We start from the raw sequence: 14,482 nt of genomic DNA, 5'->3' as shown, positions 1-14,482 counted from the left end.
CCCTTAAGTTTATGTAAAAGCTAATGTGACTTTTGCTGTTGTAATTGGAAATGTTACTACTTCCAAACCCTTAATCGCATGAAAGTCCAGCTCAAATTGTGTCATTTGACTGCCTGCTTCTTAAAGAAATAATCTGGCAACATGATGAGTTGATTCAGTCCTTCTAGTAAACTCAAGCAGAATCATTGATTTCAGCATGGAAATTCCTCCTCTGGACACCATTGCGGGGTCAAGAATCCACGACCCAAAAAGTAACATCCCTCCACAATGCTTAACAGATGCACGGCCAACACAATCTGTTCTCTTTTGTGCACTATTCATGCTCTTTGCAGCAAATAAATGCACACCTTATGAATCACAGGATTGAGTGCAGCAGTATACCAGTAAGGCAGAAAAAAAGCCCTCCAAGCAATCAGAGACTGTGGGGCAGGAAAGGTGTATAGGAAACATCTTTTTTTCTGTAATCGCTGACCTTACACTGTAAATATTTTAATTTATACAACACTCACTTTGGGATCACGAAGCTCACTGACTCAATTCACAGACTTTTTTCTTCACAGTCGTACGGAATACATGGAGCACGCTACAATACATACACATAAGCACTTTGTGACGGATGATAACAAGCATTTTTCTGTGCAAGGTTAGTTGAGGACATGATGTTCAGAATTAGACAGCCCCATCACAATATGATGTACTACAGCATCTTGAAAAATACACAAAAGAGTATTTATGCAACACTGAAATGGAAAAGAATTTATTTACTACATGAATAAAGAGTGCTATTTTTTCAAGAATAAAAGTACTTTTTCTCCTTTTCTAGGTGATGTGCACGCACTCACTGCCAACAGATAATCATATTTTTCTTCTAAGGTGGTGGTTTTTAAAGTGTGGTACGAGTACCACTAGTGGTATGTGGTGGCTTTCCCCAGTGGCAGCAAGAGATTAATTGAATTAAACGTTCAAACTGTGCCGCCCCGCGTTCCGCTCCCACCTCTGACTAGGCTGGGACGCCAACCCGCGCCCCGCTACGAATTCTAGTCGGCAGGCAAGTTCGGTAACCACTGCGCCAATAAGGCTCGAGTCAACGGCGCAGCCGTTAGCGTCATTACATGAAGGAATCGGCGGGGAGGTTTCCGCGTGCTACAACGGATACACGTTCTGTGTACCCGTTACACTCTCCCCCCGAAACCTTCGCTGCGCTGGGACGCGAACCCGCGCGCCGCGACGAATTCTAGTCGGCAGGTAAGTTCGGTAACCACTGTGCCAATAAAGCTCGAGCCAACGGCGCAGCCGTTAGCGTCCTTACATGAAGGAATCGGCGGGGAGGTTTCCACGTGCTACAACGGATGCACGTTCTGTGTACCTGTTACATATATCTTAACTATTATTTATTTATTAACTAATTATTGAAATACTGTAGTGTTTTTTTCCCTTGGGTTACCCCTTCTAAAAGGTTTAGATGTCCTCATCTAATTCTGTGTGTCTTGGACTGCGGCTTTTTGGAAGGTGTACAGTCTTTGTGTTTTAAAGAACTACCAGCAGTTCTTGGACTAAGATCAAGTTTTATGACCATGCCATGATGTACAATAGTCACCGGTTGGTCTACGGAATGGCCAGGTTTGTCATAAGTCAAGCGAATGACTGGTTTGCGTTGTCGTTGAGAATGTCTCGTCAGGTTGTCAGTTCTAACACTCAGCTCTAAAGGTAATGTCGCTTCTGGTTATTCTTCTAGGTCATTGTCACTGTTTTCAGATTCTTCTAAATCATTGTCACTGTTTTCTAATTCTTCTACGTCATTGTCACTGTTTTCTGGTTCTAAATCATTGTGTGATTGTCTTTCTGGACTGTCTGACTCACTTGCTTCACTTTCCATGACCTCCGAGTCCTCCTCTTGAATTTCAGTGATCTGACTGGATGGTTGGTGTGTATACAAAACACGTCTCTCAACTTCGTCTATATCAAATGAATGGGGTTCAGGTGCCACGTCCCACTCTGACTCAGAATCAGTGTAGTCACCAGTCACTATTGGTTGTTTAAGTCGCTGGTGCATGTTCTTGCTTCTTGACCTAGTCGCAGGCCTGTTTACTACTTTCTCTGTCTTATCCTGGACATCCGGCAGCCTCACCAGATAACCAATTGGCAAGAGATGGTCTCTGTGAAGGGTTTTGTTAGTTCCAGAACCACTTTCTGGTTTCACTTCATACACGGGTGAGTTAGGTAGCTGTCTGACAATGATGTATGGAGTAGATCTCCACCTATCTTGGAGTTTGTGCTTCCCGGTCAAGCCAAGATTTCTCAACAAGACTCTGTCGCCTTCTGCCAATGGCTGACCTCTCACACGTCGATCATAGTTAGTCTTGTTTCGGAGATGATTTTTGTCTGCTGCTTCTGTCGCAAGCTTGTAGGCTTTCTTGAGGTCTTGTCTTAACTTCTCCACATATTGCATATGATTGGATGTGGCATTTTCACCTTGAGTGACATTGAAACAAAGGTCAACAGGCAAACGTGCTTCCCTCCCAAACATTAAAAAATATGGAGAGTACCCAGTTGCATCGTTCTTTGTACAGTTATACGCATGTACCAACTGACTGATGTGTTGACTCCATTTGTGTTTTTTCTCGCTCTGCAGAGTACCCAACATTGATAAGAGTGTTCTGTTGAATCGCTCTGGTTGTGCGTCACCCTGCGGATGGTAAGGAGACGTTCGTGACTTTTTAATATCAAGACTTGAAAGGAGTTGTTTAATAATTCGACTCTCGAAGTCTCTTCCCTGATCTGAATGAATACGTGCTGGCAGACCATGATGATCAAAATATTTTTCCCAGAGAACCTTTGCTACCGTCATGGCTTTTTGGTCCCTTGTAGGAAAAGCTTGTGCATATCGGGTGTAATGGTATGTAACCACGAGTACATTTGTTGTCCCTTTACTGTCTGGCTTAATCTGAAGAAAATCAATGCAGACGAGATCTAATGGACCAGTACTAGTGATCTTATTCAGAGTAGCAGAACGTTGGGGAAGCTGTTTTCTAGAGATGCATCTTCCACATGTTTTTACATACTGTTCTACTTCATTTGCCATATGTGGCCAATAGAACCGGTCTTTTAGAAGCTCTAATGTTCTTTCTATTCCTAAATGACCGCATTCATCATGAAGAGATCTTAAGACCATGGATTTGAACCTCTGAGGTAAAACGAGTTGTTTAACCTCTTTGCCAGTCACTGTGTTTGACTCTGTACAGTACCCCATCTTGAAGCTGGAGCTTGGATGCTTCTCGACAAATCAAAGCAACATCAGGAGAGTCATGTGTGGTTGCAGCTGGTACTTTGCCAGCACCAATGGCAGTTTTAACTGGTCCTATGTTAGGATCCAAATCCTGGGCAACCTTGATCTCTTTTGGCGTGAGCTGATCAATGGTGTTTCCACTGAGACTAACTGGACAGGCATAAACTTCAGGAACAACTTCTGGAGGAGTACCAAGCTGGTCTACTAGTCTTTGTGTTATGCCCGAATTTTCAGCAGCATGTACCCATTTGCAGAGAGCTTTGATGCCTGATGGCGGAATAATTGTCCAGTCGTTTTGAATCTCAGCAGCATACTGTCTCGACAACAGATCAGCATCGACATTTTGACAGACAGGTCGATACTGAATTGTGAAGTCATAAGTAGATAGAGCTGCTAGCCAACGATGTCCTGTTGCATTCAAGCGTGCTGAAGTGAGCACATAAGTGAGGGGATTATTGTCAGTCCTCACAGTGAACTTCGCTCCGTACAATTAGTCGTGAAATTTGTGAACTACAGACCACTTTAATGCCAAGAATTCAAGTTGATGTGCAGGATATCGTTGTTCTGATTGGCTGAGCTTTCGACTTGCAAAGGCCACTGGCCGAAGCCCTTCAGGGTGCTGTTGATTTAAGACGGCTCCTAGACCAGTCGTGCTAGCATCAACATGTAGAATATATGGCTTAGCAGGGTCAGCAAAAGCCAGTACTGGAGCATTGATGAGGCAGTCGATTATTTTCTTGAAGGCATCTTTGCACGACTGATCCCATCGCTCTCCAAACTGCTCAGATACCTGGAGGTAAGACTTGGTGGAAACTGTGGCTTGCGTTTTCCTCCCTTTCTGTGTGGGTAGATACCCTTTGGTGAGCTCGGTGAGTGGTCGAACAATGCGTGAGTAATTTGCAATGAATCTGCGGTAATAACCACAGAACCCAAGAAATGACCTTAAGCTCTTGAGATCTGTTGGTTCTTTCCAGTTCTTCACAACAGCTATCTTTTCAGGATCTGTGCCAATTCCTGCCTCTGACACAATGTGACCCACATATTTGACTTTAGGTTGGCAAAATTGGCACTTATCAAGAGACACTTTTAAGCCAACTTCTTTCAGACGGTCTAGAACTTTAAGCAAGCGATACTCATGCTCTTCCAGTGTTTTGCCAAAGACAATTATATCATCTAGATAGACAATGACTTGAAGAAGATGCATATTACCGACTGCTTTCTCCATGAGTCTTTGAAAAGTGGCTGGAGCACCAGAAATCCCTTGGGGCATTCTTTCAAATTGGTAGAAACCAACTGGAGAGATGAATGCTGTTTTCTCTTTGTCTTGCTCACTCATGGCGATCTGATAATACCCACTCCGAAGGTCTAATACTGAAAACCATTTGCTTCCAGTCAGGCAATCCAAAGCATCGTCAATGCGAGGAGTGGTGTATTGGTCTGGTATTGTTCGACTATTGAGCAGACGATAATCAATGCACATTCTGATGGAACCATTCTTCTTGCGAACCACCACTATAGGTGAAGCATAAGGGGATCGTGATTCTTTCACAATACCAGCAGCAATCAACTGTTGGATATGTCTTCTCACGTCATCTATGTCAGCAGGAGCTAGCCGACGAGATCGTTCCCTGAAAGGGGTGGAGTCACTCAAACGAATGTGATGTTCCACTCCAGAGGCAAGACTAACATCCCATTCATGAAGAGAGAAAACATCTCGCCTTACTGCGAGTGCTTCACAAAGTTGCTTTTTCCATTTTTCTGGGACAGGTGAGTCTCCAAAGTCAAAAAGACTCAAGTCAAGGGGATCATCAGACTTGTCTGAAAGATGTGGCACAGCGACTGTATCGACAGCATACATTTCAGCAAGGACTGTTCCGACCTGGATTGAGGTAGATTTCTGGCTCTCATTTTGCAGAAGAACTGTAAAGATGTTATTGTCAATGTTGAAATCAGGAAGAACCCCCGGCTGAATCATAACACCAGCTGGAAGTTGTTGCATAACTGGATTGTCCATGAGAACCATGTCGTTTGATGACAAAGTTTGCTTTTCTACTTTGCAGGTGACGCTGTTTTTCTCTCCAGGAGCTAAAGTGAGTGGACCTGGACCTTGCCATGTCACCTGTCCAATTGTTTCTTCCTCGGCTGTTTTCTGAGGCAAAGATGACTGTGACTGTATCTGCTCATACAGTGCTTGAATTCTCATTGAGTGAACTTTGTGTTGACTGCCATTCTCTTTTGCAATGCCCCATAGTCTGTGGAATAGAAAAGTGTTTGTCCCAACTATGACAGCCGGGACGCGAACCCGCGCGCCAACGACGCTTCCACACGGCAGGCAAGATCGGTAACCACTGCACCAATAAGCTCAAGCCAACAGCACAGCCGCTAGCGTCCTTACATGAAGGAATCGGCAGGGAGGTTTCCACGCTCCACATGGACTTGCGTGTACCCATTACACAAGAAGTGTTTGTTTTGAATTAAATATAATAACTTCCAAGTCTAAAACCATTTAACTCATTCATTAATAAGTACATTATCTTTTTTCCTGAAAACTAAGCATAGTATTAATGCTCAAACTGATGCTCATGAAGATAATACAACTGCCTTTTTTCCCTTGAACATTTTACATTACACTATAAGGTACAGTATTTAACTCGTTGCCTGCCATTGACAGTTATTGATGTCCGAATTGTTTGGGACTGGGAGGCTAATGCCACGTGCCATTGATGCCAAAAGATACTCAGTCATTTTTTTTTTTTTTTTTTTTTTTTTTTTTTTTATGAGGAGCGATCATTTACTGCCAACCCTCCCTGTCAAAATGGATTAGATGTCTTGTGCCGTCATTGGCAGATGTCAATGAGTTAATGTTGGTCCCAAAGTTGGTACTCAGAAAGCCAGAAGTGGTACTTACTGTAAAATGTTTGAGAACCGTTGTTTGAAGGGTTAGATGGAACAGATCTCACGCAACCATGGAATAGTGTATCCTCAAAGCGATTGTTATGGAATTATTCCTTCATTAATTAATCCACAGGATAAAAAACAGACTACAGGAACAACCAATGACTTAACAATGTAAGTCATTTAATGGGTTTCTCAGCAGAGCATTTTACAGACTAATGTAACCTGTAAATAAACACAGAGCAAGGTGCACCGCCCCCCTCCTCCAACCCCAAGCCCAGCGGCCTTAGATGTCCAAATAATATATGTTTGGTCTAATAATTTGTCCCTCTCTGCGCTTCTTGGTTCCTGTAGTGGACAATGAAAAACTGCTGGTAGAAAAACAAGTGGAAGACTGAATACACCTGGTCTTTAAAACAACAATTAGGATTGTTATTATTATTTTAATGACAACTAATAAGATATTTAGCAGTGGTTTCAATTTGTTCCCAAACATATACGTGTTTCATAATGTATCAATGTGTTGTGAAAACATATTTGCATACCTGTTAACCCGACACCGTTGGCAATCTTACAAATTGGTGACTAATCTTACGTTTTATTTAGCGTGCAATATGAAACAAAAATAAAACTTTATTTAAAAAAAAAAAAAGAATTTATTGGTAATATTGTCACATATAACCTGGTGCAATCAAAGAACAATCAATATCTTCAGCTACATAATGATTACTAAAATTTAACAGTGACTTTTGTTATAATTACACACACACACACATATATATATATATATATATTCAAGGCACTTGAGCTCGCAATTCAGTTTGACTTGAAGGTAGTTTGTTAGTGTGTCCAATTATAAATTAAAAAGGCGAATTGATAAAATTACCTTACTGATGCAACCTTTGAGTCAGGGAACATTTCTTTTGCTAATTCTGAGAAGTGATAAGCAATTGTTGCAGGCAAATTGTGTTTGGCAACAAATTGGCAGAATAAAATCTCCCCTTTCGTCACTTTTCATTCTGCAGACTGCATCTTTATGACCAGTGTTGTTAATCTTACTTAAAAAGTAATCAATTACAGTTACAAATTACTTCTCCCAAAAAGTAATTGAGTTAGTAACTCAGTAACCTGAATGTAAGAGTAATTAGTTACTTGGCAAAGTAACTTCTGTTACCTTTCATGTTTTTTTTTTTTCATTAAAAAAAAAAAAAAAACATAAAAAAAAAAAACATAGTAACCTTTGCTATGTTTGGAAGTCATTTATTGTTGTGAATCAACTGTTAAAGTTGTTAAAATTGCCCCCCGTTTTTGCATTAGTTCCCTTCTGTCTACTTTCGACATGTGAAAGTTTTAAAACGATTTCATATTTTAAAGATAGATTCAAGTCAAGATTTTGCTGATTTAGGAGTATTTTAGATCAATAATTACTTAGGTTCGCTAGGAAGGTTCACAACAACAGAGCCTTTTTGAGAAGTCTACTGCTTTAAGATGGCAGCTGTTTACCAACGCCGGCAAGTGTATCATTTCGCAGCTAGTTCATATACATATAATATTTATCGTAGCATCAAGTGGGCGTAGTTAGTAGGCTACAGTCAGGTATTATTGGAGCCACCTAGCCTAGCATCGCGTTTGCAACGGAGTCACAACTCCCTCTTTCTCACTCCCGCTCTTCCCTCTCCGTCTCTGACTTTTCTTGCGTCATTCAACCAACGGAGTAATGCATAGTAACGCACATTGTCTCGTTGGCGAAACGGTCACAAAATCCGAATGGAAAAAAAAAACAAAAACATAATGCACGATAAATGTACGAATTTTGTACGTAAGGCGTACACATTTAAAAATCAGTGCTCACTTGTACAAAGCCGTACACTTGACAGGTATGTATTTGTCTCAATTTAGGATGATTTTTGTTATGTGCAGAAGGACACTCCTACGACAGCGAATGACTCAACTTTTTTGACATCTCAAGGATCTGAATTCCTACCAGAGTGGGCACAAGTGAGCCATCATCCTGCATGATCTCGATTTCCTCGAGTAATACTGCTCGTGTTGAACTTATGGCATTTGGCCGGCTTTAATGATTGGCCGGTTGGTCTCCATCCACTGGCCTTCTCGCCACCAATTCATGACCCGTCAACCCCAATTCTGCCGCCAATCCAACAGCCGCACGATGCAGAGCACAGAACAAATGTCTCAGTGTCTGGATCAATCTGGACGGGCAGACTATCGTGTGCTCATAAAACTGGCATCTCATTTATACAAGAGTGAGGACAGGCCACTTCACGCAAAATGGAATGGCAGCGCATTTAAACATTTTAATGGCGGAGAGCTCTGACAAATCCAAATCGTTCTTATGATGCAATCACTTCTTGTTTTCCCATAACACATGCGATTTGAAATGCAAGGTATGCAATGTACATAGAGAGGAAGACCTAGGCTCCCTTTGAAGAAGTGACAGCTTCTTCGCCATCAAATTCGGTAGTGAAAATATTAATATTTACACACCTTCTTGCACGCTGAAAACAAAAGTTCAACTACACTGGTTTGGTCATTTTCTATTCAATTTAATTTCACAAGGTGTGCTGTCGCCATTGCCGAGCAAATTGAGTGGAGGCAATGTAGCGTAAATATCAGCTGCAGACTCAAGGAGGAAATTGCAAAATGGAGCGAATATCTGAGGGATCCTCACTAAGGAAGCGAATCCAATTAAGGTTCAATCTTAATGAAGAACAAGCAAGTGGAAAATGTGTCTTCACAAACAATACCACCTCATATGCAATATGAAAGAAAACAATCATTTCCAGGCATTGATTTAACCATTAAATTGTTCGATGTCATTGAACAAATTCATTTGAACTGATAGGACTGGCAGTAAATTATTATATTTCACTGCGGCATTGATTGTCAAATCCATTTGAACTGTCAAAATGGATAGTGTGTTTATCGTCGTCCATGGTATAGTAACTATAGAGTGAAACTAAGTTTCAGTCTTTGCATACTATGTCTGTAACCAAAGCTACCAAAGCTACAGTGCATTTTAACAGCTAAATGCATGCCCCTCCAAATATATATTTTCATTTGATAACATGCCGAAAAAGTGTGAAAACACTGTATAAACAACAATAACCTAGCAGGTGAGAATTCTTTAAGGTATTTGTAGTGGCAGAAATGCACAGCGGGAGGCAGGAGGGAATCGTGACATTAACATTTTCAAGGAAAAACTGTGTTAAATGGGTTACTGTGAAATAAATAAAACATCAAAGCCTTTCTCCAAACACTTCTTCAACTGTCAGGTAAGAAATTATCTTAAGATATGAGATAAACATATGAAACCTTTCCCGCGTCCTTGGTACATGTGGGTTTCATGCTGGGAAGTGAGGAAATATATGAAAATGCCCAACATTGATTTGTTGCAAGGTTAAAAAATGTGATTTCCAAAGGAGATAGCGAAATGAACTCGGAGGAAATCGAAGTTGCTCTCTGCTAGCTTGTGACAATCTAATTAAACTCGGGAAGCTAAACCAGTTACAAAAGCTTTGTTCGATAATCGAGCGACAAAGTATTTTGTCTTTGTGAAATCGCACTGAAAAGGGCTCACCGATCATGTGGATGGTGGTGCGGCCGGGCCTCGTCCCATGCTGCTGCTGTATGGTGTCGTAGAAAGTGGCTTGACACAACTGAATGGCCGTCACGCTGACCCAGAGGCACAGGCAGAGCAGCCAGGACATGACAGGACACATCTGCTGGGGATCACGTTCACAAACCGTGACGTCAGATGACATACGAAAATACATTTCCAAGTTCATGCTGCGCTCAAGGCCTAATGTGCCTCAGTTTTTACATTTTTAGGGAAGAATACCATAGTTTGGGAGCCAATAACTTTGATTCATGAGACACAAAACCACCTTAGTTAGTCAAACATAAGTGATGAGTTATGTTAAAACATGATGTTTCGCGTTTCAATATATTTATCATGTTTTAATGCTAATACATGTTTTATTTTCACATTTCACCTAGCCATAAACCCTAAACTTAATTTCCATATTTCAACATTAAAATGTGCAAATTGTCACATTAAAATGTTAATTCGTCACATTGCAATGGGGTGCTAAACATTTTTTTATCTCAAATCACTAACTGTCCAATTCGTAAAAGCTCAGTGTTTAGGGTAGGAGAGCGAGTGGAACCCGTTGGTGTCCTGGCATGCAAAATTCTATTCTATTCTATTCTATTCTATTCTATTCTATTCTATTCTAAACAAGCAAATAGTGAATCTTTACACATTGAAGAATGTTTCATTCCTTTAATGAAACATTTTCGAGCAAATACAATATCTGACTAACTTCAGGAAGTGACAAAGATGTGGTACGAGTTCTCTTTTGTGTTGTAAGCATATTCAATTTGGGCATTCTGTAGGCGGTATCCTGTATGCAAAATTTTCAAACCAATTCTGCTGGACTATCAATAACAAATACAAAAGACACCTGAGTTCTGTTGTAAGAGCAAGTTTTTTCCAGCTCCGTCTCCTGGCCAAAGTGAAGCCTTTTCTTACTCGCCACGACTTGGAAAAAGCAATTCACGCTTTTATAAGCTCAAGGCTGGATTACTGCAACGCTCTTTATGTTGGTCTTCCCAAATCCTCAGTTTCTCGTCTCCAACTTGTTCAAAATGCTGCTGCTCGATTTTTAACAGATACACCTAGACGTGAACAAATTACCCCCGTGCTATCATCGCTCCACTGGCTTCCAGTCCATTTTAGAATTGATTTTAAACTTTTACTGTTTGTTTTTAATTCTATTAATGGCCAGGCTCCTTCTTACTTATCAGAAATTGTAACCATCCGTAACTCTGGCAGGAGTCTTCGCTCTACCGGCCAACTTCATTTGCAAGTCCCAAGGTCCAAACTCAAACAGTGGGGAGACCGATCTTTTGCGGTTGCTGCACCCAGGTTATGGAATAGTCTTCCCCCGGAAATCCGCACCACTACAAATTTGGGCCTTTTTAAATCTCGTTTAAAGACACACCTTTTTAGACTCGCCTTTCCCCAAGATTAGTTTAGCCTGGTTTTATTTCTTTAGGGTTTTTAATGTTTTCGGATTTTATCTGTTTTATTGTTTTGTTTGGTGTCTGACTAATCGTGATGCGATGGTTCGTTTTTTTTCTTTTCTTTTCTTCCTAATGTCATTTTATAACACTTTCCTGCCTTTTATTTACTATGTGCCATGTTTGTCTTTGTTGTAAAGCACTTTGGGGACCTTTCGGGTTTTGTAATTGGCTATATAAATAAATTTGATTTGATTTGATTTGATTGAGTGACAAGTGGGAAAGTGACAAGACATGTCCAATTCAAATTTTTCGTCTCGGGATTTTCCGTCTCCAGTCAGAGATACTGTTCTCAATTGACTTACCTGTACAAATACATTAAATAGACAGAAAATGAATACATAGAGAGATAGAAATGTCTGTATGAATGGGCATTGTTGTCTACAGAGTTTGGACAATCCAGTCCTCACCAAAAGAACAAGATCCCGGATACAAGCGGCTGAAATGAGTTTCCTTCGGGTGTCCGGGTTCTCTCTTATTAGTGATAAGGAGAGAAGCTCGGTCATCCGGGAGGGGCTCGGAGTAGAGCAGCTGCTCCTCCCCATCAAGAGGAGCCAGATGAGGTGGCTCGGGCATCTGATTAGGATGCCTCTGGGGCACATCCCAGGTGAGGTGTTCTGGGCACGTCCCACGGGGAGGAGGCCACGGGGCCGACCCAGGACACGCTGGGGAGACTATGTCTCCTGGCTGGCCTGGGAATGCCTTGGGATCCCCCAAGAAGAGCTGGCTGAAGACGCTGGGGAGAAGGAAGTCTTGGCTTCCCTACTGGGGCTGCTGCCACCGCGACCCAACCTCGAATAGGCGGGAGAAAATGGATGGATGGATACATTATGAAGTGACATGATACATTTTAACATGATAAGTTATCACATTTTATCCTGATCATTGTTAGGTTTTAACGTGATAAGTTATCACATTAAAACATACTAATCACGGCAAGGTGGCTGAGTATTTAGCATGTCCGCCTCACAGTTCTGAAATCAAGGGTTCAATCCCGGGCTCCGGCCTTCCTGTGTGGAGTTTGCTTGTTCTCCCTATGCCTGCGTGGGTTTTTCTCCGGAAACTCCGGTTTCCTCCCACATCCCAAAAACATGCGTGGTAGGCTGATTGAACATCCGTAGGTATGATTGTGTGCGTAAATGGTTGTATGTCTCCTGGTGCACTGCGATTGGCTGGCAACCAGTTCAGGGTGCGCCCTGACTACTGCCCGTAGTTAGCTGGGATGGGCTACAGAACCTCCGCGACCCTCGTGAGGAAAAGCGGCATGGGAAATGAATGAATGAACATACTAATCTTGTGTCATGTTTCAATGTGTCTTTTTACATTTAAATGTGATAAATTCTACGCACAAACTTGACAAATTATCCATCTTATAGTGAAAAGTTTCACCTTCATTTGTGGTAAAGAATTGATTTAAAATATGATCAACTTTATTGTAAAATGTATCACATTTGAGCGTGTTCATTTTCATGTTCACAGAAAGAAAAGCAAAATTTGATTTCTGGTTCACATGGATGAGTGGAGTCCTTTTTTTGTCTTATAAATCGAAACTTTTCACCTACTCTGCTCCTCTAAAATACTCCAAACAACAACAATAAGGCAAGCAAAAACATACAAGCCAATGATTTGCCTTTCAAATGGGGGTGTCACATATTAATATGATATTAATCATGATATCAGTGGGGTTTTTGTTTTCTTTTTTTTCTCCATGTGTTTCAGGAACACATGTAGGTACAACAGTGACCTGAGCACTAATCTAATAGTGTAATAACGCAACATGAGATTTCAAAGCAAAGCCACTTTTCATTTTCAAAAAAATAATAATTTGTGGACACTTTTCTCCATAATGTTGCTTTCATTATCACCAGGGGCATGAAATTGATTCTTCATGGCTTGTCTTCCTAGTTTGCCCTGTGTTCTAGCAGAGCGACGCGGCTGCAAATGTGGAGCGATCCCTGGGGAGTTTTTGTTCCCGTGCAGCTGAGATTTCCCCTGACAGACTGATTCCCATCTACTCCTGAGCAGTGTCCCTGCCTCCAAACCAAACTCCAACTTAAAGAAAAGACACGATTAGGCTGCAGAGGCTTTTCGCTGTCTGTCACAATAATGTGACAGTGACACAGCAGAAATAGGAATCAAAAGCTGTTGCAGCACATTGTTTAGATAAGAGAAATCATAGAATATAGCAACAGCAACTGTGGGGGGTTTTGTATGGTGAAGGCAGAAGGACTTCATCGCAGTGACGTTGAAGCTATTACATTTTCATCCTCTCTAACAACCTGGCATCATGAATTAAATTCACCGACGCGTTCAAAGTTGGGTGCACAGCCTTCTCATTATATTCAAAAGACTCACCGTATTTGAATGCGATGGAAGTGATTTGATTTGAACTTGAAACTAATTTTCATCTGTACCTTCCAACTTTTAGAGTAAAATACAAACAGTAGCAGATTGAGACAAATGACATTTTTCTTCCTTTTCCTGGCATCTTAACACATGAAGCTGTTAAAGAGCATCTCACCTGAGCAACCGGTCCGTGAGTCTATAAATTTCTCAGTAAAATGCCATAAATCCATCCATGATGCCGCTCATGTTGAGAACTCAACTCACTCTTCCTTCCCGCTGCTCCGCTCTTTTGCCCGCAACAGTCCAGTGAGTCACAGAGACAGGAAAGAGATGTTCACTTCTTTTACGTCCACCTCTGAAACACCACAGCTGCCCCTTGAGGAGTCACTCCCGCGGAATTCATCTGCCCATTTGCATGTGTCGGCACGTGTGGCCAGCTCCTTGTTCAAGTGTACTGGAATCTCTGCTCTCGCAGTCTGCATCCTCCACCCAGAGTGAGCGGCACGGACTGACTCCCCCCCACCCAGCCCCCATCAGCCAACACCAAGACACCAATGAGGCACCTCGGCGCACCTTCGGTCTCTGGATGAGATAGCATGTTGTGGAACTGCAGCACCTGATCAAATGCAAATGAGTGAGACAGGCAGCATGCACCTACGTGATTAACAACCAATTACATACTGAAGAATCACCTGGGGTTTTTTTTTTTTTCTTTTTTTTGCCATGTACAGCTGCCCCACATAATTACAAGCCGACTCTGTGTATAGCGGATGGCAACTCCCTCATGGAAAATTGAAATGTGGAATTATTATGGAAGTCTGTTTTTTTGTGATGAATGGAAAAAACATAAAC

At 41.6% G+C, this 14,482-nt stretch overlaps 1 protein-coding gene across 2 annotated transcripts in view; it reads right to left on the bottom strand.

The window, feature by feature from the left end:
* LOC130912301 (chemokine-like protein TAFA-1) overlaps window positions 1–14,092 on the bottom strand; it is an 87,403-nt gene extending 73,311 nt beyond the window's left edge. The window contains exons 1-2 of one of the 2 annotated variants that reach the window (XM_057830296.1): window positions 13,806–14,092; window positions 9,780–9,924 (exon numbers count right to left, since the gene is read on the bottom strand). In XM_057830296.1, coding sequence (XP_057686279.1) covers window positions 9,780–9,921 — 142 coding nt within the window. In that variant the 5' untranslated portion in view covers window positions 9,922–9,924; window positions 13,806–14,092. The remainder of the gene's footprint in view (window positions 1–9,779; window positions 9,925–13,805) is intronic. The other variant, XM_057830295.1, reaches the window with a different exon arrangement.
* Window positions 14,093–14,482: the final 390 nt, after the last annotated feature.

Source organism: Corythoichthys intestinalis, chromosome 2 (genome assembly GCF_030265065.1).
Source record: "Corythoichthys intestinalis isolate RoL2023-P3 chromosome 2, ASM3026506v1, whole genome shotgun sequence".
Classification (NCBI taxonomy): domain Eukaryota; kingdom Metazoa; phylum Chordata; class Actinopteri; order Syngnathiformes; family Syngnathidae; genus Corythoichthys; species Corythoichthys intestinalis.
Note: the sequence above shows the minus strand (reverse complement) of the source record. Positions and strands in the feature narration are given on the sequence as shown.